Source organism: Eurosta solidaginis, chromosome 2 (genome assembly GCF_040869045.1).
Source record: "Eurosta solidaginis isolate ZX-2024a chromosome 2, ASM4086904v1, whole genome shotgun sequence".
Taxonomy (NCBI): Eukaryota; Metazoa; Arthropoda; class Insecta; order Diptera; family Tephritidae; genus Eurosta; species Eurosta solidaginis.
In genome coordinates this window covers 192,127,447-192,151,691 of record NC_090320.1, presented here as the reverse complement: position 1 = coordinate 192,151,691, position 24,245 = coordinate 192,127,447, and the positions used below count along the sequence as shown (strand labels likewise).

Genomic DNA, 24,245 nt, shown 5'->3' with positions numbered 1-24,245 from the left:
TCACTTTCTAAACACTTTTTTACAAGTTGGTGTTCTCATTTCCTTTTCCAAGTACTCTGCCTTTTGCTGTCGCGAGTTGGATGCCAATTTGGGTTGCGCACATCCAAAAATCCAAACATGTCTTCCACTTGTAGCAATCTTTTTTTTTTTTTTTTTTCGACCGAAAGGCAGGACAGGAGTATAAAACATGTCTCGGTCGCAGGCAAAGTGGATCAGTCTCAATTCATTGCAAGAGGTATTGTTGTAGGGGATGAACCTTCCGGCTTTGCGGCCAAATATACGTTTTGTCCCTCCTGGCATTGAAGTTGGCAGATCTGACTTTTTTAACATGTGCGTCACACGCGCTCCTCTTTCTACTACACGAATCCGAAACCAAGCCTGCGTTCGTTTGCTTGACCACTTCCGTTGGTCACATTTACTTTATTGGTACGTCGCATCCCTGGCTCTTGTTATGTTTTCAATGGAACGTGGTTTTACGTGGCAGAAGCTCATCATAGCGCCTAACGCGTTTTGACATGTAAAGTGTAACATCACACCTTTGTACAGCTAGCTGCCAAAGCAATCCATAAGAGGCCTCAAAGATATTTTTATTTTATCACATCGCCAAACATCCCAAAAGAATATTTCTGGTTATTCCCACATGAACGGCCATTATAAGCTTTTCTCCGTGGGTGAATTTCTACATACGACCCCAACCTTCTAGGATCTGTGGGTCGACAGAATATCGCCCCTCCACTGGTTCGCTACTTAGTAGTGATTATAGGATGGAGTTATAAGACTTAAACTTCTGCTTTTTTTGATATCCATAGTGTGTAAAAACGTTGATACTTTGTCGTATTAGCGTAAGTGCAAAAATTAATACATTCACAGGCATATTTACAGACTGTTATAAGCGCAGACATATCGTATTGTTTGAAAAGTCACTAAGTTAATTTTAGCATTTTTGAGTTAATGACAGCAAACATTCTCAAAATTTGCGACAGCAAGCCTCATTCAGTCCATTTCAGCGAGTATAGCTGGTGGCATACAAAATATTTAATCACCAAGTCGCACACGAACCTTTTTATGACAGACCAAAACCAATAAATCATTTTGCAGTTAGTAATTTTTACTAGAACGTCGACCATATATAGCTATAGTCGTGTCGTAATCGTAGACGTAAACACATAGGAGTAAGGTAGATAAATGAGTAATACTACATCAGCAGTGACAAGATCGCAATATTAAAATTTTTTTTACTATGCCACTTGGGATTACATTATGGCACCATTACGTTGTAATTTTCGTTATCGATAATAAGGATTTTGTTACTTGAATAGGGAGTATGATAAGCAAATTTGTTCTCGCATTGTCCACTTTGTTTGGTTCAAATTCCAATTTTCTTTATGGTATTAATTTTTTATGGGTCCTTACTTCTCATATCTTGGCTAACTAACCTGAATTATTAATGGTCGATCCTCAGGGCATGTTTGTAATGCATCCTTGCGATATTTTGGATCCTTGGCAAATAAGTTACTGTGAAACATTGGCGAGTAGCATAGCTGAGCTCCATATTTACGACAAAACATACGCCATGCCAATTCACTTTGATCAACCATGGGTGCCACCTACAAAAAAGCCAGAGAAATTTGTGTGTAATATTACATACGAGAGAGTGAGTATGACCATTAGACCCCTTCAGAAAAGATATTTTTGATTCAAGCAGTCTGTCTCCTCCCTTACCAGAGGAAGCTTTCGCTTTTAATTTTCCTTCTGTCTCTTCTCCCTACATCACGCTAATTTTTCCGCTCTCCACTCCGACTCTCACCATCAATTTAGATTTTGTTCGATATCTCCGAAATTAGATGAGATGTTCACTTAATACCCCCAACATTTATATTCAGTAGCTCTCATTAATTTCATTAGTTTTGTATACACAAATATTTGGGTTATCCTGGCACAGATTTTAGGCGATATCAAGCCAACCCAAGGTAATATATGCAATAAAAACCACCTAATCTGTATTGATACCTTCGTTAATACCTATATTACCAAAAGGCAAAACGAAGAAAGTATCCGTTTACAAAGAAAAATAAATTTAAGTTTATCTCAATGAAATTCATGTCGGAATGCTCTTTATGGATTTTTGACCTAGCGCCAGTGTTAGTTCCACCAACAATAAACAGAACGGCCCAGTAACAGCCATCTGCTTATTCGGGATGAAGTAACACTCTGCTAAAGAAGTCACGGAAAATATAAAACACGAAGTTAGTGCTGACATCATGAGATGTGTTTTTAAAGCGGTCAGATGCGCTCCAAACCCAGTTGTTTCTCATAATACCTAAGACATCGATTTTCTTAAACATATAACCTTAGGTCGTTCTAAAATTCATAAGAGCATAGTAACAGTCAAAATAAAATAGGTTTTAAATTTAGTTGGAGCTTTTTGACATAATTTTCTATGAGCTATCTGTCAAAAAAGCTGATAGTGTTCGCAGAATACCCCTAAAAGAAATTAACTTAGGGCCGATCAACCTGTCCGGTATTAAGTTGTTGCGTTGATACCGAGGGGCCATTGCACTAATAGCTCTGGTCAAACAAGACTTATAGCGTTTCCTTTTCTGAAATAAATTGTTGCCTAAGTAAATGGTACAGCCTTAATAGAGTTACTCCTACCCCAGAAAATTGTTAACATTTATAGAGCATACAAAGAATATTTCAACCCACCATATTCACTCATATCAAAAATCAAACAAAAAGATTGCGCATTGCGCATGTAAACATTAGATCAGCTCTTTTTTATGGGCAATTCTTACGTCATTTTCCTTTAGTTCTTGTTTTTTTTCTCTCTTTCTTTCATTCCCTCAAACAGTCACCTGTGACGTATATGCGTAGAACGAAGCAATTTTGAACTCGTGAATGCGCAATCTGGGTATGTGATTTGTGCACTCATATTAACAGAGTATATGTGGAACTTAAGAGCGAATTGAGAGTTTCACAGAGTTGCACTGCCACACCGCCATTTTATACAGGGTAAAAGTGTAAGGCTTTTGCGTTGCGAGCAGGCAACAATTTTCACAAAAGAACGAAATACCCGTAAAGGCGTTGCCTGTATTTTAGAATAGAACAACAACCCTTGCGCGGCGTACAAAAAGCGCAACACTTTAGCCAGGAAAGAAAACGCTATTAGTCTAAATTCAACGCGGTGGCGCTAACTTTTCATTTGCTACCACCAATGGCAAATGAAACTAACGACAGTAGGTAGATTTGGTATAGAGAGGTGCTGCGTAATAAATAAAGGTACAAGGAAATTAATTTATTTCGTTCAAAAGCTGAATTACAAGCTTTGCGACATCATTTGTTATAAAACATCAATAGACAAACACTTCAACACAATGACGTTTGTAGCGCTAATTAAAGTCATGTCTGACGCACAAATTTGTTCGTTCGCGGCATCTACTAGGCAGCACTAAAAACTTGCTTGGCGCCATCGCGCTGATACCAGTCCTGTCGCTGGGTATATGGTATCAGCGTAAAAAAAGCGCCAATATCCAGTCTTGCAATAGTACCTGTGTTTATTTTATATCTATGTACGTTTACGCTTAAACTTTATATGGACTGTTAAAGCGCCAAATACACGACACGAACATTTCCGCGAACATTCCCGTTATGTCATGTTTCTGCGACCTTTTCTGTGTGTTTGCCAGTTCGCGCAAATGTTCGCCAAAAATACAAATATTTTAATTTTTGGCGAACATTTGCGCGAACTGTTCGTGCGTGTATTGCGAAATAGCTCATAATCGTAGTAATTTCTGAACGGAACAGACGTGCGCGGAAAAGTAAAATGGACAATAAAAAATTTCTGAGTGAATTTATTGAAATGTATAAATCTTTGCCATCATTGCGGCAAGTAAAAAGCAAAGATTATTGTAATAGAATTAAAAAGAATAATGATTATGCGACTTTAATCGAAAAATTAAAAGAAGTAGATCCTGATGCCACAAAGGATACAGTTATAAAAAAAATAAGTAGTTTGCGGGCGCAATACCGGCGTGAATCAAAAAAAAAGAGAGATAGTTTGAAGTCTGGTGCTGGTGCTGAGGATGAATATGTTCCTACTCTTTGGTGCTATGATTTGCTATGCTTTTTGAAAGATCAAGACGAACCTTTGGCAGGCGTTACCACAATGCAGGATGAAAATACAAACACATTTGAGGTAAGAAAAAAAGTCAAAATTTTATTGTTTCTTTTTTTTGTGAACACATTCATTTTGTTTTTATTCGGTAAATGATTCACTTTCTTATATTTAATATATTGTTCTGCCACGGAACTGCTCCCACTGTATTAAAATAATTACAATATTTTTCTCGAGTAGGTTTTGCTAAATTGGATGCATTCTTTGCACTTGAAGCTTGAAGAGCTGAGGGTCAGGAATTTTCAATGTTTTATTTTTTAGAGATGAAAAAAATTTTGTTTCGCTAAAAAGACCGGCATCAGACGCTCTTCCATTTGTGCCAACATCCACCATCAAAAATTCGTAATTAGCATTAACCACTGCCATTAAAATGATGGAAAATTTTTTTTTATAATTATAATAAAAAGATCCAGATCCAGGTGGCTTTGTTATATTGACGTGTTTTCCATCAATTGCGCCTATACAATTTGGGAAGTTCCAGCGTGCATCAAAATTTTTCGCTTCTACCTTCCAATCTTTTTCTGTTTGTGGAAGCTGAAAAGTAATGAAAAACTTATAAATCTTTCTTTTTAGGAATTCACTGTTCGACCAAGCAAAAGAAAAGTTTCTGAAGAAGATACACTTATTAAAATTGCATGCGAGAGACTTGCCAACAGCCGCGAACCCACAGAAGGTGACTCCTTGGCTCAATCGTGGGCTTCGCAATATAGTGAAATGGAGGCCTTCCAGAAAACGATTGCGCGAAAAATCATATCAGATGTTTTATTTCAAGGTTGCTTGGGAGCATTGGAATTTAGACACGCGATTCAAATCCAAAATGTTTTTAACCCAAGTCAAATATTAACACCAAATGTCATTCCGCAATACCCAATGCGCACGTCTACGCAACTTAACTACGCGGTGCCCCAACACATGCAGAATTATACAATAAGAGTTCCGACTCCTTTAAGTAGCGGCTCATCCATAAACAGTAGTAGAATGTCACCTCAAGTCACACAAAACGTACGAATCGTTGAAGATACATCATCCATTAATTCGAGCTCGGTAGAAAACTTACAAAATTTCTTTGCATCGTTTGAAACGGACGAATAATTTATTTTTATTTTTACTTCAAAAAACCAATAATTTTCAGACACACATATGTACACATGAAACTTTTCTTGTTTAGTCGAAAACAAATAATTTAATCAATAAATAATTACCTTAATAAAATCTTTCAATTGACTTATTATGACATCACAAGTCTCTGTAACTATTTTCCCAATCGTTTGGGGCGCAATTGCTGTCAAAAATTTTAAGTCTTCAAAGCTATTGTCACTAGCTAGAAAGCGCAAAGTTAAAGCAAGGCGGTGATGAGGGGGAATCGCTTCTCTCATTATTGTATCCCGTTTCGTTATGAGTGGCAAAATTTTTTGTAAAAGTTGGTCAAATATTGCCTTGCTCATACGAACGTAATTTTTAAAATCATTTTGTGACGTGAATTCCAGTTCTTTAATAAGCTCACTTTGTCCAAGAACTGCTCGTTTTTTAAACCATTCTTTGCACCAAATTCTTTTTTTGCGATCTTCTCTCTTTATTTTACGCTTAATTACCACAGCGAGCAATATTGCTGCAGCACAATTGTTGTCCGTATTCATCGCTGTCTGAAAGAGAACTAATGTTCGGCCAAAAGTTCGTATGGTGTATGGCCAAAGCTGCGAACAAGATTGCGGAGTGTTCGCGGAAATGTTCGTGTCGTGTATTTGGCGCTTAAGTGTTAAACTTTATTTTCTCTTCTGAAACGCATAAAATTAGTACTACTACTTCAACACGCATAATACTCAGATGCAACTAAAATACGTTTACGTTTGCGCGTAAAAAAGCGCTGATCCCCGCTTAGATAATGCTTAGGATACTCATCTAGCGGCAGTGGTTAAATAACTAGCTACAGCAGAGGGTGTACCGAAAAGCGGAGACACAAAGCTCTAATGGCCATAGTGTATAACATATGTATAGCTGAATCAATTGCGATGAATTTTGGACACGCACCATTTTAAGAGGTGAAACATAGACACATATTTCATTTGAATATGAGTATAATGCGGTTTGAAATTTATTAGTACTAATTTTATGCGCGGCTATTTCAGAAGAGTAGATAAAGCTTGGCACTTAGCAGTCCATATAAAGTTTAAGCGTAAACGTCTATAGATGTAAAGAACAACACAGCTTACGCGCAAACGTAAACGTATAGGCGTGTAAAAAAACACGGCTAATATTTCTAGGAAAGCATTCGGTTCCGTTAACATCTAATTTTTTTTTTATACAAACGAAGCTTTTGACCTTATTTGGAAGACCAAAAATACATTTTTTTCTGAAACGGTCTGATGGACATTTATGCACTGGAAGAAAGAAACTGGTAAAATCAAACGAATTCCGGATCAATACAACCGATATTTCTGTCAATTTCTATACATCGCAAAAAGCTGTTGAATAAACTTCGAACAAATTGTTGATTCTGAATTAATCTTTTTAAACATACACACATGTAATACTCCTATATTGCTACTAAGGGCCAATTAATGGTGACTTATAACCATAAAACCATAACCAGATAAAACACTTGATCGAACCTACCTTATGGAAATCAATGTAATCGATTAATGGTGCCATACCATAACGCTAACGCCATAACCATACCATAGCCAACCAATTGGTTTTTGGTTTTTCGCCATATGCATAACCTAAAAATATTTGAGTTGGTGAATTTAATAACTTTTTGTTGATTTTATTCATTGTTTTATGACTAAGAGACTTACTTTTTGTGGAATATGTGTGTAATTTTTTGCGTTTTCTTCATTTTTATGAAATTTTCACGATTTTTAGGTTAAGGCACTATTAATCGATCATATTGGAGATGTTTATGGATATGGGTATAGTTACGACTATGGCGCTCGGGTTAAGGAAGTTTAATTCCCCTATACCCACAAACATCAGAGTGCCGATATATTGCTGTTTAAATGTTTTTGTTTTTGTATTCAATAATAGAATGAACCTAAATTTAAAGCATTGTAAACCTTACCACGTAGCGCAACTAACAGCTGATCGCTCAAAATTACCACACACATACAAATATCACTAATGGCCATATTACGAAAATCTTTAAAGAAATTCAAGTTAAACTATTAAAAAGTCATAAACAGTTATAATTTTGCATAATATAGCATTAAGGGCACCTTGTTTGCAGTAATTAAGAGAAAAAGTTTGCTTATATTCAGGTATTTAGTCATTTTTTCTACATTTATCTTCAATATTGATTGAAGGTATATTGATGCAATGTAACTGTCTTCTTCATTCGGCTGCCTTCCACTCTATTAGCAACATAACCTCAATTTAAGTTGCTAAACTATATGGTAAACAACGATTTAAAGTTTTTCTTGTCACACTTAAGGGCCAGTTAAACTTCCTTAACCCTAACGCCATAGTCGTAACCACTCCCATATCCATAACCATCTCCATTGTGATCGATTATATAACCACAACCTTAAATAGCTGACATTTTCATAAAAATGAGGAAAACACAAAAAATTACAAACATTCCAGAAACAATAAGTCTCCTAGTCAAAACGTATCCAAAACAATAAATAAAATATACAAAAAGTTAATAAATTCACCAACTCAAATATTTTTAGGTTATGGATATGGCGAAAAACCAAAAAGAAATTGGTTGGCTATGGTATGGTTATGGCTTTAGCGTTATGGTATGGTACCATTAATCGGTTACAATAATTTCCATAAGGTTGTTTCGATCAGCTGTTTTATCTGGTTAAGGATAAGTCACCATTAATTGGCCCTTTATGCCGCTACAATCACAAAAATTTTGTAGGCTGCCTTGTTTTGATTTCTAATTCAAAACTCATTACGAGCATTTTCTATTAGCAAAATAGGAGTATTACATATGTATATGGTTTTAAAAGTTAGGTTGAACTGGCCGGTCCATGAGGACCATGGGCCACCCATGAGGATATATAGAGTGGGAGTGATTTCATGCCTATTATGACCATTTTTAGCAGGAGTCTTAGCCGCGGTAAGAAGAGGCTTTGAATGTCATCACAATACATTTCTTTGAAAGAAAGTTGTAGCAAAAAAACATGTGAGGATGACTCCTCGGACGGATTCGCTGGAAGGTGAGGAATATATAAGTAATGATAAACTTTTTTTCGGTTGTCGTAAGTCGGTAAAAAAAAAACCGCTAGACGCTACAAAAAGCTACCGAAAAAGTAGGATTTTTTTTCGTATAGTCTTAACGCCAGGGCGGGCAAAGAAAGTGTTTTTGGCCCCACAGTCGGAAAAATCAGCCTACACAATGGAACCTCTCCTAATGGACAGGTGCTCGAAATGTGGTCATATCCAGATCGACCGCATTGTCACAGACGGACGGCATGCCTCCAGTGTTTTAGATGTGGCACGATCCGAGGACCTAACATCGACTCGGACCATTATCTCGTCGGAGCCAAAATACGCACAAAAACACAAGGAAATCTAGACCTTGAAAGGCTGCAATCGTAAGAGTTTGCTACTGATTCGACTCTTACACCTGCTTTCTGAGAGCACAAATGCAGGAGCAGTGGGAGTACTTCGTACTGCTGCCGAGGAAAAAATTCATTACTGGCGACCACGGAAGAGATGGTACGATGAAGAATGCCGCGTTGCAACCTAAAGAAAAGACGCTGCCTACCGGCGCACCAAGAAGAGTGTGAGAATCCTACGGCGTGTTGAAAAGCGAGACGCCTTTCCCGGAAGGAAAAAGCAGAGACAGAAAGGCGCCAGTGCGAGGAGCTTGAGCTGTTAGCCACCAGGAATATCGCCCTAAAATTTTACCAAAAACTCGGCGACAGACGGAAGGTTTCAAGTCAGGGGCAAACTCTTGTAAGAACGAAACCGCCGACATTGTTACCGATGTCTAGAGAGTACTTAGATTATGGAGGGAGCACTTCTCTGCTGGAGACAGTGATGTACCGCAATCGATGATGATGGAATTAATGTCCCTCCCTCCGATATGACGAAGTCAGAATAGCAATAACTAGATTAAAACACAACCAAGCCGCAGGCGCTGATGGATTGCCTGCGGAGCTATTCAAATAGGTGGCGAGGAGTTGGCAAGGCATCAGCTTCTTTGCAAAATATGGGCTTAAGTGTTCTTTGCCCAGCCAACAAGAAAGGGGATCCTGCAAACAGCGCCAACTATCGCGCAATCAGCCTTCTTAATAGCGCATATAATCAATGAACAACACCATCAGCTCAGTTGGGAAGAACCTCGCCGTTCGAAACTTTTTATATCACCATCCTACTTCGGTTTGCAGGACTCGCTGATGAAATTTCAGGTTTAGTAAAATGACGCCGACATGGGATCTTACTCTATATTATTTACAGCAAAAATTATGACATTGGCAAAATTGATATTTGAGTAATAAAAAATAGCAATATTAACCGCAATAAGGTTTTGCAGAAATTGGCGTTAACAACATTATCCGCCTTTACCCTTTATTTTGTGGCGAATATTAGCAGTGTCGATACGTAACTACGCAGCTAGTAAATAAATGCTGCAAAATATTAACAGAAAAGCAAGCAATCGCACATATATAAATAGAGCGAAGAGGAAAGAGAAAACAGACTCACATGCATGTACACTTCAATAAACAGCGCATATTACTCAGTCATATACCCACATATGCATCAGTGAGCTGCAATTATTCATCTTTTAAGGTTATTAGTGGATTTACCAAAAAATTAGTATTAGTGCGTACACAAACAAAGAATATCAAGTAGTTATATCCACTAAAACACATTTACATAGTCATGCTTCGTAAAATGAATAACCGCTCATAAGCCACGAAACAGTTCAGCACTCAATTGTCTTATTGAGCAAGAAAGTCAACTGTGTTATACGAAAACACTAATTGGAATAAGTAAGACTGGCAGTGCAATAAAATGAATATAGTCATATCAGTCTTCTGACGCTAGCAACACAACGATGTACACGAAACTAAACTGAATACAGCGCTAAAGAAAAACCGATAATAAATGAAGTATACTGTGTATTACACACGAAACCAACGTGCTACTGAGATAAAGCGACTATGATTTCAGTTTATACTCAACAATGTCATATATGTATGGGACATATGTGTTGTGGGGCACTCGTATGTATTTTCTATTTTATGTGCTGGTCACTCATAGTATTGGCGGCCACCGTGGTGTGATGGTAGCGTGCTCCGCCTACCACACCGTATGCCCTGGGTTCACATCCCGGGCAAAGCAACATCAAAATTTTAGAAATAAGGTTTTTCAATTAGAAGACAATTTTTCTAAGCGGGGTCGCCCCTCGGCAGTGTCTGGCAAGCGCTCCGAGTGTATTTCTGCCATGAAAAGCTCTCAGTGAAAACTTATCTGCCTTGCAGATGCCGGCCAATTTGTAGGGAAAATCAAGAGGAGCACGACGCACATTGGAAGAGAAGCTCGGCCTTAGATCTCTTCGGAGGTTATCGCGCCTTACATTTATTTTATTTTTTTTCACTCATAGCATTTTTCTGTACTTGACTAAGTACACTAGACAAAATTTTTTGGCTCATGACTAAGTGCACTAATTTTATTAGTACTCAAAGCAGATCTCTGATATGCATAGAAGGCAACAGTGCGAGCGCATAAGAGCTCAGACGTTATTACTCACATGTATACACGCATATAACTAGAAGACAAAGATACAGAAATGAGAAATAAATAAGCAACTGTTCGAAAAGGCTGTTCGTGAAAAGTCTAGACCCTAGGAAAAATAGGCGAACGAGGCAACTGAGAGTATAAAAGCAGCGAAAGCTGAGGAATGTTGAATAAGTTTGAATTTACCATGCCATTAGTGAAGTACGCGAGTAAATTAAGTCCGAAGTACTACTACTATAGTAGCATTGTAAATAAAGAACATTTTGCTATACTGAATATTTGAGTTATTTATTCGACAGTTCAGCGATTCGAACGACACAAAAGAGTGTTTGAGTGTAGTATAAATTAATTTTTGAGCGAGGTGGAAACACTAAAAAGCCAAATTGAAACCCTGAGTGTCAAGAGGAAAGCGGCGGAGTTTGCAGAAGACGCGGTGATCTTTGGAGTGCCATATGCTGAAGGGGAGAACCTAAAGAGCGTGTTTAACCAGGTTTGCCTCTCAATAGACTTCCTAGCGCCACAAATTCGGGATATTTTCCTAGCTCGGAGGTGAGAAACATGACCAAACAGCGTAATAATAATTAAATTCTATTCCGCGATTGACCGTAATAGAACACTTCGGGCTTTTCGTGACTTTAGAAAGAGAACGGGAGCAATAGTACCATTAGATGCAGTCGGATTTAACGGCAGGTTTAGTAACTATAAAAGTTTGTCGTTGCATAACCGAAAAATTTTGCAAGAGGCAATAAAGTTAAGACGATCAGGTGCTCTTGTTTCTACATTCACGGTGTGGTCACGCCAGTTTATACAATTCTTTTTATATATTTAATTTATTTTTTATTTTATATATAAAAGTTTTTTTTTCGCCTTTAGTTCACTTAAACCATGTCATCTGATGATAGAGTGCGTTGGGTTGCAGATAATAGTCGCATTATGGTTGATGTCTTGTGCCAGCAAACGAGGGGATTTAGGATTGTGCACTTCAATGCTAGGAGTTTAAATGCTGAAAATATGGATTTTGTTAGATACGTATTTGAGTCATCGGGAGTTGATTTGATATGCGTAACAGAGACATGGTTTTTAGTGCATTTGGAAGATGCCCATTTCGGTATTAATAACTATAGGTTGATGAGAAACGACAAAATATCAAAAAAAGGGGGAGGTGTGGCAATCTACTATAAAAACAATATTCACATGAGACCTATCATAAAGTCAGAAAGCTTGGGGAATAACACTGAATATTTGTTTGCGGAACTGTATGAAAATTCGAATAGAGCTCTTATCTCTGGTGTATACAATCCAAATAAAAATATTAGTCTTGATTCGTTTTTTGTAGCTATGTCCTCATTCTTGGTTAACTATGACAACCTCGTTGTTTGTGGTGATTTTAATGTAAACCTCCTTGTTCGGGATATTCGTACTGTTAGCTTGTTGGATGAGATTGCTGGTGCTGGTCTACATGTTGTGAACATGCTTGTGCCCACGAGATATTGTACAAACAGTTCTCCGAGTTTGCTTGACTACATTATTACGTCGGACCCTAGGGCTGTTCTTAAATTTGACCAAATTTCCTTCATATCAGACCATGACTTGTTGTTTTGCACCCTTGACTTGCTTTTTGGTTGCCAAGTATGTCATATACATATAGAGATTTTCGCTCTATTAATCATAATGATTTGCTTTCTGATCTATTAAGAGTAGACTGGTGCCAATGTTGGTATTTAGCTACTGCTGATGATAAGCTTAGTTTTTTGCAGGGACGGAAATAATAATTTTTTTTTCGGAGTCGAAAAAGTCTTGGTCAAAAAATTGTCCTAGGTGAAAATGTTTCAGTTCCCAGGTATCCCTATAGCAATAGCATGTCGAATCATGCATCCTTTTTATTTTTCGAACTTTTTCCATAAAAGTCCACATATAAAAGTAAAATCTGTATTTTTATTTTTTGAGTCCGATAGAACTAGTTAAACTCGGACTTTTAAAAATAAAAGTCCGGAAATAAAATTTAAATCCGTCTGGATTTAACTTTTATTTTTAAAAGTCCGAGTTTAACTAGTTCTATCGGACTCAAAAAATAAAAATCCGAAAATAATTTTTATCTTGATCCAAATATATTAAAAGTCCAAAATTAATAGTTTTGCAAGGAATTATATTATAAAAGGAATAACAGTTTCCGCCCCTGGTTTTTTGAACACGGAAATCCTAAAAGCGTATAATAACCATGTTCCCGAACGTCGAAGTAACTCTAAGTCTATCTCTTGTGCGTGGTATAACAGTAGAGTAATTGCGGCAGTAATGAAACGCAACAAGGCATTCGAGAGTGGAAAAGGAATAGGACTGAGCATAACTGGAATTTATTCAAAATTGCCAGGAACACTGCAACCAGAACTGTTCGACTTCAAAAGCGTAAATACTTTATGTCTAAACTTGATCCATCACTCCCGTGTAATACTTTGTGGCGTAATCTGAAAAACCTACGTGTATGTGGCAAGAAAATGTGGACTGTAAACTAAATGCTGATGTGCTAAATGACGAGTTTGTCAGGACTCCACGTACTAATGTGCCTGATAATTTCACTGCCTCTATATCTATGTGCTACTCAGACACATCATTTGAGTTCTCAACTGTTTTTGAGAGTGATGTACTTATCCGTGGCTTGTTGTTATATTTCATTGGAGTGTGGTTTTACGTGGCGGATCCCAAGCCCAGCGCACAACCCGCTCAGCGGAAGTGAAAATATTACTTGCACGTTTATATAGCGAGCCGCTTGCTCCAAAACAGACGCCCGCTTGCAGACGCACCTATAGGTGTACAGACGCTGCCGATGAGATCTCCCCCGGTTAGCCCTTAAACAGATTATGTCAGAGTGGCCTAGCCAGGTTGCCGCCTTCTCAGATTAGCACACCGCTAAACGGATGTTTAGCGGCTAGGATACTTGGTCGCAAGCGGCCGTCAGTAGTGAGCTGCTGGAACCGCATGCAAAAGAAACGCTCTGGCCATTCCCAGGTGAATGGCGGTCAGAAGCTTTCCCCACTTTCGTGGACTTCTACACACGGCTCCACCCTCCCTGATGATGAGCTGTACGAGCTATACGCAGACATCAACATAGTCCAGCGAATTAAAACGCAGCGGCTGCGCTGGCTAGGCCATGTTATGCGAATGAAAGATGATGCTCCGGCCAAGAAAGTGTTTCTATCGGAACCCGTCTATGGAAGCAGAGGTAGAGGGCGGCCCCCAGGTGCAAAACGATTTAAACTCCCTTGGTGTGAACAATTTGGCGAAGCGAAGGAGCGACTGGCGCGCCTTGTTGGACGGCCATAACCGTTTAGACGGTTAAGCGCCAATTAAGTAAGTAAGTAAGAGAGTGATGTTGCTAGATGCATTTTTAAAATAACATCCAATGCAGTGGGAGGAGACGGTATTTCAATGAAATTCGTTAAAATTATATTGCCATATATATTAAGCTGCCTTACGCACATTATTAACTGTATTACAACATCATGCTTCCCTGACCTGTGGAAGGGCGTCATTGTAAAGCCTGTGCCTAAAAATAGAGATGCAAGTTTACCAAATGATTTTCGTCCCATAAGTATTTTACCTGCGCTGTCAAAGATTTTTGAAAGTCTACTCTCGGAACAAATTACCCTGCATGTCCAAAACAAGTAACTACTTTCCCCCTATCAGTCGGGATTTAGAGCCCACCACAGTTGCTCAACTGCGATGTTAAAATTTTTAGATAATATACGGTTGTCCTTTGATAAAAATGAGCTAACATTGCTTTGCCTCTTAGACTTCTCGAAAGCTTTTGACTCCGTTAATCACATTTTACTATGCAGCAAACTAAGAAAATATTTTTGATTTGGTGAAAATGCAGTAAAATTTATGAGTAGCTATCTGACCGGCAGATACCAGCGAGTGGACACGGGCTACGATTTATCACCATTGACCATGGGAGTTCCACAGGGTTCTATCCTTGGACCTCTATTATTCAGCTTGTTTATTAGCGACATTTTTCTACAGTGCAACCACGTTAGCTTGCATACCTATGCTGACGATGTGCAAATGTACTTGGCTGATAATTTTAGCAGGACCAATGACTTATGCTCTAAATTAAATGCTGATTTACTGAGTATTTCTCGCTGGGCTAGTAAAAATGGTTTTTGCCTCAACACTAATAAGTCTTATGTTTTGCCAATCTCTAGAAAGAAGATCGAAATTGGTAACCTCCCAGCCATATATATCGATAAGAACTTCATAAAAGTAGTTAGCAAAGTAAAAAATCTTGGCTTTATGGTAAATTCTAGCCTCACATACACAGATCATATTAATTTTATGGTAGGAAGGGTATACGGTACTCTACGCAATTTAAGGCAATCGTCAATGTTTACAGCAGCCGTTACACGTAAAAAACTGGCCATTCAGCTACTGTTGCCGATAATCACTTATTCAGAATTAATGTACAATAAACTAGACTCTTGTTCTGCCCATAAAATTGATATAGCCTTTAATCATATAACACGCTATGTATACGGTCTAAGTAAGTTTGACCATGTTTCTGCTTGGAAGTCATTGCTTCTGGGCTGTGATATCCATAATTACTTGAAGGCTATGAGTTGTATTTTTCTTGTAAAACTAATTGCCACAAAACACTTCCTACATATGCGAAAAACTTATGTTTCCTAGATCTAACCGTTTAACTAATCTTATTGTTTCAAATTTCAACTTTGTTCCATCAACTCGAGTGTTTTCTGTTAACACCATACGCACTTGGAACTCTATTCCAGCTACTGTAAGAAACTGTTTAAACGAAAGAAACTATAGACAAATTAATTATAATTTTTTTTCATCATAATCGACCTGAATATTGTAGTATTTATATACCTTGTTCTTTATTTTAATCATGTGGTTTATTTATCTATATTTGTTGATATAATCATGTTATGTGGTTCTTCTTTTTTGAAGGCTGTTAATATTAAGATTTAAATTCTGTTGTTCCTGTTTACTTAAATGTTTATAAAAATTTGTATGTAATAACGTTTTGTATTATAAAAGACCGGAAGATGGTCTTATTGTACTAATAATTCCCAAATAAATGAAATGAAATAAGCAGGAATGGCCGGGTCACAATCAACTTTTTCATATAGATGCGTTCAACGCGAGCGACACTAGCGCCATATGACACACAAAAGTTGGAGATCTTCAACTTTTGCTCGTGAGAAGCATAAGAAGAAGAATTCGACATTTGCTTTGGCTATGCGTGCTAGCGTGATTGTGGTGATCTTACTGTCATGCATAAGATTACGTTGAACGTACCTTTATGAACAAGTTCATTGTGACGGCCGTAAATGTGAGTATTGTATGAATAAATATCTTGTTACCACCCACCACATATTGCGGTGCTCCAAGGACATTGCGGTAAAATTCATATCCTTCAAGTTTAGGACGTGTTTTTGGCTTTATTTCTTGTGCTGCGACATAATTTTTTGGTATTTGCTTTTCAGTTTCCGTTGCCAATAGTGATGACGATGGTGGAGAGATAGTTGTGGATTCGTTAGGTGTTACTGTGACGGTTTCATTCCGCATTATGTCTCCTTTTTGTTAGTTTTTCCAGCTGAAATTATATCAATATGAAAACAGGAAATTAAAAAAAAATGAACGCTATTGTTAATCTGTCTCTACTATGACCTCAAGAATGTTGCTATCTAAGTTATAATCTAAGTTTCATCAACAAGTAAATGGCCTGAACTTTGGTGGGATCAACATTCCTGTTATAAAAAGAGATTCGATATTTTCGAATTTCAGCGCTATCGGCGGACGCTTTAAGGACAAACGATGCATCGAAAATTTGAATTTTCGTTGAAATTTTTCGTTTTCAGTAGTTCTGTGTCTACAAGTAATGAACAACAAAGATCCTTTTATGTTTAGGTTTTCTTTTCAACGATTTCATATAAAAGATAGATATTGTGACGAATATTAGCATCACTAAGCTGATACTAAATAAATAATCACGCAACAATAAAAAAACTTGAAGCAGCCACTCGTATATACATAAACACATCAATCATCATTTACACACATATGTATATAAAAGGCAATGAAGAGATATTTCACACACACGCTTGTGGTTATAAGCCGGAGTAGTTGCTTACGCATACACACGCATATGACTATGAGAAACGCATAAACTAGAAAAATATACATGTATAACTCTGGTAACCAAGCGGGAGATTAGAGAAGGCGAAACGTCTAGACCTTAGTAGAAATATGCAGACGAGGCAACAGAGAGTATAAAAGCAGCGCAAGCTGAGGCATGACCAATCAGTTTTGATTTAAACACGCCATTGGTTGTGAAGTATAATTGTGAAGTACTAATCCCAAAGTAATCTAAAAAAAGACCATTTTGCAATACAGAATATTGGAGTAATTTATTCAACAGTTCAGAGATTCAGTTTTAGATTTAGCAATGCATCAGAAGAAAATTTATTAAAATTCACATATTCCAACTGAATTTACGCTTAAGTAAAATAGAATATACTAAGAAAGAGAAGAAAAAACCTGCGCTCAAATAGAGTTGCAAGTCCCATTCAAAAACTAATAAATACAGCCACTGTTATCCGTGGAATTTAACCAAGTAATGTGTGCTCCACCTTTATATTTTTGCTTCTCATAAATATTTTTGCAATTTCTATGTCAAAATTTAAAAATCAAAGTTTAGCAAGAATATCTATCTATAAATCTTATAAAATAAAGTCGGTAGATGCCATGTATGCACATAACTTCACACAGAATGCTCCGATTTTAAAAGGGGTTTTTGCATTTGAAAGCTTAGCTACGTGAGATGGTACAGTTAATATAATTTGAAGGTATATATTATAGGGGCGTGGCAAATTGCCAAAATGTAGTCAAAAATCATAAAATTTTTGTTTACACAGCTATAACTCATAAACGGATGGAATGGATTTAAAAAATTCTACTTTCAGTAAAACTTTGAAATATTTACCTTCGATCTGCTTAAAAAAAATACTTGATTCCTTTCTTATATCAGCCAAATTGTTTAAATAAAAGTAACATTTTTATCAAAAAATGCGTATGTGTGTTTGTTCGCTGTGAACTGTCCGCGCTAATTGTTTTTGAGTGAGGCTTGATGCGACACATACATACGCACATATGTAGCATTCGCTGCGTTATTTAACTTCGGCCGTAGGTTTATAGGTATATATGGATGTACATCACTATACATAGTATAAAACAAAGTCGCTTTTTCTGTCCCTATGTTCCTTTGAATGCTTAAACCTTTAAAAATACGCAACGGATTTTGATGCGCTTTTTTTAATAGATAAAGAGTGATTGAAGAGGAAGTAACAGATGAACATATTTGGTGGAGGGGGAGCTTAGAACCAGGAGACGGACATAGGCTAATTTTTATCCCGTTCTGGATAGGGTCTTGAGATCAAAACGTGGACCTGGGTAATCCTGGGATATGTTTGTACAATATGGGTATCGAATGTAAGCTGTTTATGAGTACTTTGATACGGGGTATTTTTCGTACCCGCGTGTAACTAGGGTCTCGAGATATAAGCGAAAACGTGGACGCGGGTACCCCTAGAATGTGTTTATAGAATATGGATAACGAATGAAAGCTGTTGATGAGTGCTTTAGTACAGGGTAGTTTTCATACCTATTTGCGAAGGGTCTCGAGATATAGGCCAAAACGTGCATCAGGGTAACACTAGGATGTGTTTTTACATTATGGGTATCAAATTGAAGCTGTTGATGAGTGCTTTAGTACAGAGTAATTTTTATACCGCTGGGTGACTAGGGTCTCAAGATAAGGGCAAAACCTGGACCCGGATACCCCTAGAATGTGTGTGTAATATGGATATCAAATGAAAGTTGTTGCTGAGAGCTTTAAAGTAATTTTCATTGTGATATTCGATTTTGTTGCATTAACCTGGCAAAACTGATAAATGTGCATGCGAAGCCGAAATAAAGACATGAATTAATAATACCCACATTACTATTTACATACATCCTATTCGATTTGCCTGGTAACAAGGGATGAAGAAGAATTGGAAAAACTTTAGAGAAGAGAAAAGACGGAAGGAGAAGGAGACTGAGAAAGAGATAGAGTGAGACGAAAATAGAGATAGATGAAGCGAAAAGACGGAGGGAGGTGTGAATAAAAGGATTAAGAAAAGGTGAGGAGGGGGAGGGGAGGGGGGGCAGAGTTAGACGGGAAAAAAATGTATGGAGATAGACCAAATTTAGGGCAGAAGAACGTCTGACGGGTCTGCTAGTGTCTTTTTATAAGGAGACATTTTTCGCTAATTTTTGTCCATTTATACAAAGGAAGTGCTTAATATTTTTTTATTTTAATTTTATTTTTATATTTAATTTGAGAAATATGTTATCTACAAAAAAACTGCTACCAGCTTTAAATAACTTCGACTACGAGTATGATTTCTTTTCCCAAACTTTTCCACTGGCTCGGAGGCATCGATAAATGCTCTAATATCGTACTAGAAGCAGAATTTAGAAATTTTCTCTTTGGTTCGGGACCAACGAAAAGAAAATAAGAGTAAAAAAGTAAGCTGTCATTTTAACACTTGTTTGGAAATACCGAAATAGTTCCAATAAACCAGCTAGTTCCAAAGTGGAAAAATGTATCTAGTTTGGAACTATAGAAAAGTTAATGAAACTCAAATAAACTAGGACGTCGCCAAATTCGCCAGTTGGAAGCATGTAAAAGATATAGGGGGCGAAGTAGTAGTTGTTCCGAATGTACTAAAAACGCACCAGTTTTGTACTAGAGATTTTTCCTACAGCGTTGCTCTATCTACTTTGTAAGAAATCACTTCATAACACCTTATATGTAAGTTATAACAGCAGTATCCAGCGGTTGACCCATTTACTCACGTTGCTGAGCATGTGACCGCGCTATGTTGCGTGTTGAAGTTTCGCTGACGCAGCACACGCGCAGAATAAGCGGAAGTTAATTGGGAAAACGATTGGTGTAGTTGCAGAAATTGTGATTGAACAGCATAATCTAGGTTTAGTTAAGTAAACTATTTTTTATACAATAATTGGTTAGCATAGCATAATTACTTTTACACAAGAACTTTGCTGCTAGGTAAATTACTTTGTTCGAGTTAGTTCAATTTGGATCGTGCAAGAGCACAGAATAAATTTTATAACGTTAACATATTTCTCGTGTTTATTTTAATTCGGTGGACGGCCTGCTGCGAGGCTTAACTTGTATTTATGCTTGTTTGTTTAATGGTGTGTTCAATTTATACTTATTATTTAAGAGTTCATGAGCTTAACACCGGCTTACTGTATCCCGGCCTACGGAAGAAGGTCAGTTCTACATTTTCCAAATAAACAAGCAGGAGGAGGATATATTGCACACGCAGCTTAGCAAAACGTCTTTTGGCACGGGCAAAATTTACATGCGACTCAGGAAAAGAAGTCCCGAGGATAAAAATCCTAACACGCTAGAGGTGGGCGAAGTCGAAAAGGACCTCAAAAGCCTAAGAGAAAAAAGACAGGTGAAGGTAGCCGACGTCACCACGAAGGTGTTAGTAGAGGACCAACCGCCAAATGATGCTGTGACTCGCACAGAGGAACACCCGGCACAACAGTTACAAAAGGCTGAAGTGGGCTTCGAACACTCTAAACCAAAACGGCAAGGGGAGGACAACGACGTCACGACGAAGTTACTGTAGGGGGACAAACAGCCCAATGGTGCTGCGAGTCCTACAGATAAACCTCCAACACAGTAAAGTGGCGTCGAGCGAACTCTTCCTAACCCTTGAGGAGGGTTCGTTTGACGTGGCGCTGACCCAGGAGCCGTTACTCTCATCGGGAGGGATGGTTTCTGAACTTAGCGCGCGCGGGTTTGGCGTTTACTACGCGCAAACGGAAGGACGGGTGCGAGCTCTAGTAATGGTAAGGAAAGAGCTGCATTCATATATGCTGCCTAATTACACTATTGAGGACCTCGTAGTGGTGGCCGTTGAGCAAAAGAATAAGCAGGCATTTATCCTGGCATCCTGCTACATGGCCCAAGCTGCGGAGGTTCCACCGATGGAGTGCAAAAGGCTAGTACACGAGGAAGGCGCAAAGGGCGGTTGGTCATTGGCGCATATGCAAATGCGCACCACAATGCGTGGGAAGGAGCAGATACGAACGAGAGAGGCGAATCTCTATTTTGTTACATCCTGCAAACCAATTTGCAGAAATCCAACAGGGGAAATGTCCCAACATACAATGGTCCAACATGCAGCAATGTTTTGGATATTACATTGAGCTCCGAACGTGATATAGCAAGGTGTGATTGGATGGTTCTTGATAGACCATCCTTCTCCGACCATGCGTATATCAGATTCAGCATCCCCCTAAAGAGGGTAGAGAAGGGAGGAACCTTTAGAAATCCTAGGTCAACGAACTGGACTAAATTCCAGAAACAGGTGGAAACAAAACTGGGACAACCCAAAGAGGTGGCCAATGTGGAGGAACTGGAGGAGTCTAATGAATTCCTAACAAGGATGCTTATGACTGCGTATAACAAAACTTGCCCTCTAAGAAGATTCAGAGGAAAAGCAAAGCCGCCATAGTGGAGCAATGAGCTGAGTCTTCTAAGAAGACAGGTAAAAGAAATGTTTAAGTTAGCAAAGACCGCGAAAAGCGAAGCGTGTCGGGACGAGTACAGGGATCTACTGAGGATCTACAAGCGTGAACTTTCCAGGGGGAAGAGAACCTCATGGAAGAGTTTCTGTACGGACATAGAGTGCTCCAGCGAAACAGCACGGTTGAGAAAAGTCATAGCAAGGGGAAACAGTCCAAGGACTAATAAAGAAACAGAACGGGGAATGGTCACGTTATAGTGAGGAATCCCTTGAGGTGCTTTTCGATACACATTTCCCATCGGGAGATGGTTCAGAAGAGCCAGCAGACAGCGCTCACACTTCAATCACGGAGCGGGTAGTGCCGGGCTTGGTGACCGATACCAAGATCGAATGGGCAGTTAAGACGTTTTCTAAGTTTAAATCGCCGGACCCAGATAGTATATTCCCGGCCATGCTAAAAGTTTCAAGTAGAGCGGTCATGGAATGGCTTAAAATAATATTCGATGGGTGCATAAGACTGAATCATGTACAGCACTATTGGAAAACTGCTCGTGTAGCTTTTCTACCAAAGGCGGGGAAGATCGGTCACGTGTATCCCTAAGACTATAGACCCATTAGCTTAACATCATTTCTGCTCAAAACCTTTGAGAGGCTGATAGATGTGTACATAAAGTCCAAAGTGGATGAAAAGCTGCTCTCCACAACACAGCATGCGTACACCAAAGACAAGTCGGTAGACACCGCATTGCATAGGGTGGTAATAAGCATAGAGAAATCCTTGGAATATAAGGAGTATGCTCTAGGAGTCTTCTTGGACATTGCCGGGGCTTTCAATAATGTTGCAAAATGGGCGATTATGGATGGTCTTAATTAAATTAAAGTACATCCTGCCTTAATCAGATGGATCGGCTGTATGTTAAATTGCAGAAAGATTACATCACAATGGGGATTGTACGAGGCCACGAAATCAGTGGACAGGGGCACGCCGCAGGAAGGGGTGCTATCACCTCTGCTGTGGACGCTGGTCATCAACCAACTGCTCAGACAATTCGATGAGGGACCCGTAAAACTTACGGCTTATGCAGATGACGTTGCAATTGTCATAAGTGGAAAGTGCCTTCCAACGATTAGTTCTTTGATGGATCGGGCGCTTCGGGTTATTCATACCTGGGCATCTAATGTCGGGTTGAAGGTCAATGCGGAGAAGACCGATATGGTCTTGTTTACAAAGAGGTACAAGGTCCCAAATTGGACCAGGCCTAAGTTAGGAGGGGTGATCTTACAGGAGAAACTCTGCACAAAATATCTAGGAATCATCCTAGACAGTAAGCTGTCATGGAAGCTCAACATGGAGGAGAGGGTCAAGAAGGCCTCAACGGCACTCTATGCATTTAAAAGAATGCTGGGGTGTACGTGGGGCCTATCGCCCTCTCTTTCTCATTGGGTTTTTACAGCGATTGTAAGCCCTATTCTATACTATGGAGTTCTTGTTTAGTGGAAAGCCACACAAAAAACAACATACCTCAAAAAATTAGAGGGGGTAAGCAGACTATCGATGCTTAGCATTACGGGAGCCCTGAAAACAACCCCGACGGCTGCACTGTATGCCATTCTGCACATCCTACCTGTAGACCTGGTAGCAAAGAACAAAGCGTTAACGACCGCAACCAGGCTCGGTGCTTCGGAGCAGCTTGAGCGCCGACCATATAGCCATAGTAGTATAGCGTCATCAATCACAAGACGAACAGACTACATGATTCCCTATCTGCGCTTCGAGGGAGATCTTAAGGCCACAATAGAGGTGGACGATTGACGCAAGGGTGCGCAAATGGCGGACGAGGCGATACATGTGTACACGGATGGCTCCAAAGTAGTGGAAGGAGTAGGGTCTGCGGTATACTGCGCTGATCCGGAAATAAGCAGATCCTACAGGCTGCCGGATTACTGTAGCGTTTTTCAAGCGGAAATATTAGCCGTAACCAAAGCAGTATAAACCCTGCAACCGTGCTAACTTTTATATTGACAGTCAAGTAGCAATTACGGCAATAATCTCGCATAGCACAGCATCTAAATGCGTGTTAGAGGGTAAGCAGTCTCTGGAGAGAATCGGTACAGGGAGAAGCATACATCTATATTGGGTTCCAGGGCATATGGGAATAGATGGGAATGAAAAAGCGGACGAACTAGTTAAAAAGGGCACATCCCTTGAAGCTTGCTCCGTAGATGTCTAAATTAGATTGGGCGAGATTAAGCGAAGGCGAGAGGTGCACATGATCCACCAAGCGGGAAAGGCGTGGGTTCAAGCGCGGGGCTGTAAAGTGTCGAAGATTATGTGTAGGTCTTACAACCTTAGACTAACACAGTTGCTTCTATCATTTAAAAGAGAGGACTGGAGACTCATGACGGGTATTCTGACTGGACACTGCCTTCTGGCGTCACATGCCTTTATATTAGCCTTGGTCAGTGATAGCAGATGTAGGAAGTGCGGGTTGGAGGAGGAAACGATCGAGCACGTTCTGTGCTCGTGCCCTGCACTTGCCAGGCTAAGACTCCAGCTATTAGGAGTGATACAGCTATCAGATCTAGAAGCAGCAAGTGGCTTAAGTCCTAGGAAGCTTCTAGTATTTGCCAAGAGGACGGAGTTATTTTATAACATAGGTCCTGGTTTTTGATAGGGTTTTTCAGTTTGGTCGTTAAAACAAACTTCTGGTAACACTACGGACTCAATCAGTCTATGTGAGGTCCTCATGGAC

General features: G+C 39.0%; 2 protein-coding genes and 1 long non-coding RNA gene across 10 annotated transcripts in view; 2 read left to right on the top strand and 1 right to left on the bottom strand.

Annotated features, from left to right (window-relative positions):
• Window positions 1-24,245, bottom strand: part of LOC137240428 (tRNA-dihydrouridine(16/17) synthase [NAD(P)(+)]-like) — a 201,453-nt gene that overhangs the window by 32,452 nt on the left and 144,756 nt on the right. For 5 of the 8 annotated variants that reach the window (XM_067766675.1, XM_067766677.1, XM_067766678.1 and 2 more), the window contains one exon: window positions 16,397-16,475. Coding sequence is in view for 3 of the 8 variants with exons in the window: in XM_067766681.1 (XP_067622782.1) it covers window positions 1,437-1,607; window positions 16,250-16,447 (369 nt within the window). In the remaining 5 variants the exon portion in view is untranslated. Of the gene's footprint in view, window positions 1-1,436; window positions 1,608-16,249; window positions 16,476-24,245 lie in introns of those variants that run through there. The other 3 variants (XM_067766681.1, XM_067766682.1, XM_067766683.1) reach the window with 2 other exon arrangements.
• The window catches only part of LOC137240432 (uncharacterized), a 130,957-nt gene that overhangs the window by 94,119 nt on the left and 12,593 nt on the right, over window positions 1-24,245 (top strand). The gene's annotated exons all lie outside the window — the stretch shown is intronic.
• Window positions 3,806-5,367, top strand: LOC137242513 (uncharacterized). Its single transcript, XM_067769794.1, has 2 exons — window positions 3,806-4,195; window positions 4,748-5,367. The coding sequence occupies exons 1-2, from the start codon at window positions 3,824-3,826 to the stop codon at window positions 5,264-5,266; spliced, it is 891 nt and encodes a 296-aa protein (XP_067625895.1). The 5' UTR covers window positions 3,806-3,823; the 3' UTR covers window positions 5,267-5,367.

Excerpts from the sequence above, each read along its gene's own strand:
- LOC137242513 (XM_067769794.1), top strand. The coding sequence starts at position 3,824 with ATGGACAATAAAAAATTTCTGAGTGAATTTATTGAAATGTATAAATCT. Across the intron at positions 4,196-4,747 it reads AAAATACAAACACATTTGAG|GAATTCACTGTTCGACCAAG; the intron begins GTAAGAAAAAAA and ends CTTTCTTTTTAG.